A 5,700-nucleotide genomic window follows, 5' to 3' on the forward strand; every position below is an offset into this window, starting at 1 on the left:
TGTATATACATATATTTACTAGCTTACGTAAACATGTTCTTATATATACACATACATACACACACACACATATATATATATATTTATTTATTTATAAGCAAGCAATAACTTTAATATCACTTGTTAAATGGTATGTAAAAATAATTCAGAGAAAATTATTTTATGCCTTCGCACGTGTTGACATATGTATAATTGCGCCTATATTTGTATGTCTATTTATACACCTACATGCATCCATAAAAACACTAGTATGCACGTACACACACATTATTATCGACTGTACATCTACTCATCTCTTTTGAGTACATCGTTTAAAAACACAGTATTCTACGTAGACATCTAAAGAACCCATAAACGAATTAGGTTTTTTAATTAATAAAAACGAAGACTGTTTTACATTTACCTCCTTGCCAGGAGACACAAGCGTTTATGGAATATTTCTCTTGAACAAACTGGATTCAATTTCGGGTTTTAAGGACATGTCGTTAACCACTTAGCCACAGCCACTCATTCTTTGGCTCTATTATATTCACTTCTAATATTGCTCGAAGCGATATGAAAGTCATATCTTTCATGAATTACATATATGCATGTATTAATTTATGTATTGATGAAGAAACCAATGTATTCGGATGAAAATAAGCGTTCATTCATTACTGGCTATTATCTAAGGTGTATAAGGATCTCCTTGCCAAATCTGTTCAAGATCCCCTTTGAAATTGTAACACTGTGCCATATCAAATACACACAGTTCTATGTTATAATCGACTCTCTGCGATCATTTACTGATTGAATTTATAAATTATAATTTTTATTACTAGATGCCGGTGTCTCGGCGTTGCCCGGGAAAAGAATATTAACCGAAGAAATATCGTGTCCAATCTCGACACCAAGCAACTGCCTTCGGAGAAGGAGATAATTGGAGAAGCAGACAAGATATTGTTTAAAAAATTTTTTTCGACGAAAATGTAAAATGTCGAAGTCTAGAATGATTAATCGTTGACAACATTATAGCGTTAATTATTATTGTGTATAAGATGTGGTTTAGTCCCCAAAAAAACATCTGTCTATCGTGGTAATCACTAAACACCACTCAGCCTATAGACAGCTATATTACGGTCAATGATGCAGCACTGTACATTAAGCTCGACATTCTGTCAACCGAATCTTCCTTGAAAAGATACCGTATATTTCGGCGTATAATGCGACCGTTAGATGAGATGAGGTATGTCGGAATTAGCATACCGACGAGTGGGGGGGGGGAGAAAAGACGGTTTAAGTCTTGCAACGAAATGTCGACGTTGCTTACAAGCAATCTTTCCTAGTAAAAGTAACAAATGAGTAACGATGGTCGAAGTGTAATTTGTCTGAAAGACAACAACTACTACAACAACAGTAGAGCGGCCACCCCCTTTTTATCTACTCCAACTCTCAGTCAACGAGATTCACGCGTGACTGAAATGTCTATTTAACTTGTAAGGAATAGGCACTCAGGTTCTTTGATTAACGGACCACCGGCCGTGTTGGTTACAGCTACCAGCACTCTTTTCTTCCCCACCGACCTACCCTCGGTAAGTCAACCAATTTAAAAATTCTCATACATTCCCTACAAAGGAAAAAAAATTTAAGAGAATAAAACAGTTTGTTTAGACTTCTGAAAAACTGGGTTTACCAGTTACAACTCCTTGAGGGTTGCAAGTCGGACAGAACCATTGTTCATCTTCTGGTGGTGCTTCAGTTAGACCGACACAGCTGAAGTGTAACCAGTCATTACATCTATCGCAGGCCATCAAAGGTCTGGTATCCTCAGGTTTGTTACAGCTGGGACAGATCCAAATTATAGTACTCTCTCTCTGTTGAGGATCCTGGCTTATATCCTGTGAACTCGATGGTTCCATGCCTATCGGGTCAGATTCTCCAGGCTGTTGAGAGATTTCCAGAGGAAAGAGATGCTTGCTAGAGTATGTGTCTATAGCTCCATTTCCTTTCCTCACCTTCATTATGCGCACCAATTTATCACTTCCTTGGATTAGTTGTAGAACTTCACCTAGGGACCAAAAAGGCCTTGTTTTCAGAAGGCTTTTTATGAGCATTATATCTCCTGGTTTTACTGTATTTTCAAAAGAACAATCAGCCAAGCTCATTGCTCTTTCTCTGAGACTCAACAAATAGTCCTCATTCCAAACTTTCCTAAATTAAGTCAGGCTTTCTTCCTGGGAACGCAGGGTTTCAATGAAGTAACTTCGACTAATAGGATCGATCGTTTCCAGGTCCTGGTTTTCCAACCGCATTATTATTCCCTGACCAACATTCGCATTCATGAGAGAGTTAGGGGTTAAGACATTCATATCAGCATCCTCAGAGCTCCTATATGTAAGGGGGTGGCTATTTACTGCCCTTTGCACATCAGACAAAATTGTTAGTAGACCAAAATAGTCTACTTTACCTCTTCCTATTGCTTTATATAAGCAAGATTTTATGGTCTTGGTAGACCTCTCCCAACTACCACCGTACCAAGGTGAAAACAGTGGAATTGTGCAATGTTTTAAGTCATATGGGCTAAATCTTTCCTTGAATTCGTCCGCTATCATGCCCCGGTTTATGATTCTGGCAGCAGCGTTAAATGTGCGAGCATTATCCGAATAGAGGTGTGTAGAGATTCCATTCACATTCGTGAACCTAATGAATTCTTGAATAAATGATTTCACAGTCATATCCGGAACCAGTTCCAAATGTACAGCCCTAATACTCATACATGTAAATAGAAGAATGCACATTTTATAGTCTTTTTCTTGTCCTTTAACATAGATATGGCTGGTAAAATTCACGCCAGTATGTAGATAGGGCCTGACAAAATTCACCTGAGGGGCTGGTAAGTTGGTCGAATTTGGTATTGAAAAGGGAACCGCATTATAGCGTTTACATTTCACACAAGTACTAACCACATTTTTAACAGCCTGTCTGGCTTGTGGTATCCAGTAACATGCCAATCGTATTTCATTCAATGTTGTGGCCAAGCCTAAGTGTTGGCTTCTTTGGTGATATTCTTGAATAATCAATCTTGTTAGATGATGCTCTTTTCACAATAAAATAGGATTTTGGACCTCATATGAGTGATATTCCGATTTTCCTATTATTCCCATCGATCGTATAATGCCATTGTGGTCCAAAAAGAGATTCAAATTCTTCACCAGTTTAGGCATGCTATTTCCTCCAGGGTCCAACAAAAAGTCCAACTCCCTTAGAAAGGAATGGTTTTGCATTGTCTTAATCCGGTAGGCATTTGCTTGTAACTCAGGATCGATTTCCCTCTTTTTTAACTTGTTGATGAACTTGAATATCAGTGAAGTTACACTGACCAACTTACTTAAACTGGAGAATTTTCCCAATTTGTCTTCTGATGTAGCCACTTCATTCTCTGCGGCATAATTTACTGAAGCGACAATCCGCTCCATTTGAACTTTAGAAAGACAACCCAACTCACGATGGCACCAGGAGGATTCTCCTTGCCTTATCCATTTCAGTCCCTCATACCAAAGAGAAAACTTTTCCTTAAATTTCTTGATAGTCAAACCTCTGGTGATGTAATCGGCCGGGTTTTCATCTGTTGAAGTGTACTGAAAGTTTATCTTTATGTTAAAATCAGATTTAACTTTCTCAGACATTTGAGCTATGTCCTGCAATCTGTTTCGTACAAATACATTTTTTGTTTGGACGAAGTCAGCCAAAATCCAGGACAGAACTACCTGCGCATCTGTGATTACATAGACGCCTTTTATAGGAATTTCCTGTAGGGACTCTTTTATAAAAGGGAAGCATTTCAGTGCTAAAAATACTGCTAGAAGGTCCAACGTTGGGAGGGATTTTCCCTGCAAAGAAGCCATTTTCGCTTTGGCAAATACCAAGGATGAATTTCCATCCTGTACGGCATATACCGCAAACCCATATGCGGCTTTAGACGCATCACAGAAAAAGAATAAGTTAGTATCCTTCCCTTCATCTATAACACTTCTGGGGGAACACACAGAGTATAACGCTGATAAATCTTTTGCCAACGTTCTCCAAACTGAACTCATACCTTGAGGAACCATATCATCCCAATTCAGTTTTTGTCTCCATATTTCTCTCATCAATAAACGACCTTGCACTGTCACAGGTAGATACAGAGACAAAGGATCAAATACCTTTGAGGTCTCCGATAATATTTTCCCCTTAGTTGATGCCTCCAAGTCGCATGATGGTGGGGAAACTCTTATAGAATCTTGAACAGGGTAATATTGATACCCCAGCACCTTTTCGCAACCAGAGTCGAATCCTGATAACGTTCCATCTTTTTTGGAGTGTTACACAGTTGGAATTGCAAGACTGTAAATTAAAAGTTCCCTTCTGCAGACGCTCTCTCGCAGAGGTATACAAATCAGATAGATCTTCTGCATTATTCGCAATTTTCACTAGGTTGTCAACATAAAAACTGGAGTTCAGTGCTTCTGAACATTCATCCAAAGGGAATTTCTCTGCATGAAACTTTAATACGTAATTTAAAATAAAGGGGCTTGCATTGAAGCCAAAAATAAGGGTTTTGTACCTGAAGCAATGTAATTTTTCACCTTTCTTCAGAAAAAAGCAATACCGATTACGATCCTTTTCCAATGCCAGACGAATCATCAGAAAGGCTTTTCTGATGTCAGCCAACAAGACATATCGGTTTGTTCGGAATCGGATCATCAATTTTTACATGTCGCTCATCAGGTTCACTCCAGGATATGCTGCTTCGTTCAATGATACTGAGCCCTTATGTTTATAAGAACAATTAAATACTGGTCTCACCTTGGTAGTAGTCTGGTCTGTTAGTTTTAGCACTGGCCTATGGGGAATCCATATACAGTCTTTAAATTGTTCAGGAGGCACAATTATTTCTTCAATAATACCCTCGTCTTCTTGTTGTTGAAAAACTTGCAGATACTGATTATACAAGTTTTTCTTCTCCAGATCCTTATTAACCTTTTCTAGCACCCGAATAGCAGCATTGTAATTAGAAGGTACCGATTTTAATTTATCTTCATACCACTGAAGTTGTACATGATAGAGACCATCCTTGAATGTAATGGAATCTCTAAACTGCTTAACCTTCTCTTCATTCAAGGTGGAGAATTTCTCGTCAATGGGTAATCCAATAGATTCAAGGTTGAACATGTTTTCCAACTCTCGTTGGACACTACTCTCTTCAAACCAGTTTTTTAGAGGGTCTGGGTAGGATTCCTCTGGGTGAACCACGTAGTTGATTCTGGAAGATGGAAGTGGTGGTTTTCACCAACACCTCTGCATAATTAATCTGTGTTCTTTTTTGGTTTTTAATGTGGTGTTTATATAGAAAAGAACACCTGTTTCCAAAGGGGATTAGTCCTTTTTTGGTCTCGAATACTGCTCCATACATGCAAGGGACTATCTTTAAAGGTTCCAGGTACTGGATTGCGTCGAGTCCTAGTAACACATCTACAGTAACCAAATCCTCCTTTGCATTAAATTTTGCAGCCAGTCTGCGATTCTTTAAATTTCCAAGAATCTGAGTAAGTCCTTCAAGGCTGCAAGACAAGTTCAACTGGGTTGGAAGAATCTGAAGAGTATGTGTTTTGCCGGGCATCAAATTCAATCCCAACGAGATTTCCTTAAAGGTTTTAGGACTCGTTCCTAAAAAGGTCT

General features: G+C 38.5%; 2 protein-coding genes across 2 annotated transcripts; both read right to left on the reverse strand.

Moving 5' to 3' along the window:
- Positions 1–3,080: 3,080 nt before the first annotated feature.
- Positions 3,081–4,091, reverse strand: LOC145292324 (uncharacterized). Its single transcript, XM_080138652.1, has one exon. The coding sequence runs from the start codon at positions 4,089–4,091 to the stop codon at positions 3,081–3,083; it is 1,011 nt and encodes a 336-aa protein (XP_079994778.1).
- Positions 4,092–4,731: 640 nt separating this feature from the next.
- On the reverse strand, positions 4,732–5,193 carry LOC145292326 (uncharacterized). The gene has a single exon (XM_080138653.1). The coding sequence runs from the start codon at positions 5,191–5,193 to the stop codon at positions 4,732–4,734; it is 462 nt and encodes a 153-aa protein (XP_079994779.1).
- Between the last annotated feature and the right edge of the window lie 507 nt (positions 5,194–5,700).

Source organism: Euprymna scolopes, chromosome 13 (assembly GCF_053919585.1).
Source record: "Euprymna scolopes isolate OS-2025 chromosome 13, ASM5391958v1, whole genome shotgun sequence".
In the NCBI taxonomy this organism is placed as follows: domain Eukaryota; kingdom Metazoa; phylum Mollusca; class Cephalopoda; order Sepiida; family Sepiolidae; genus Euprymna; species Euprymna scolopes.

What these genes read in the sequence shown, in the direction of transcription:
- LOC145292324 (XM_080138652.1), bottom strand. Translation starts at nt 4,091, where the DNA reads ATGGTTCCTCAAGGTATGAGTTCAGTTTGGAGAACGTTGGCAAAAGAT.
- LOC145292326 (XM_080138653.1), bottom strand. Translation starts at nt 5,193, where the DNA reads ATGTTCAACCTTGAATCTATTGGATTACCCATTGACGAGAAATTCTCC.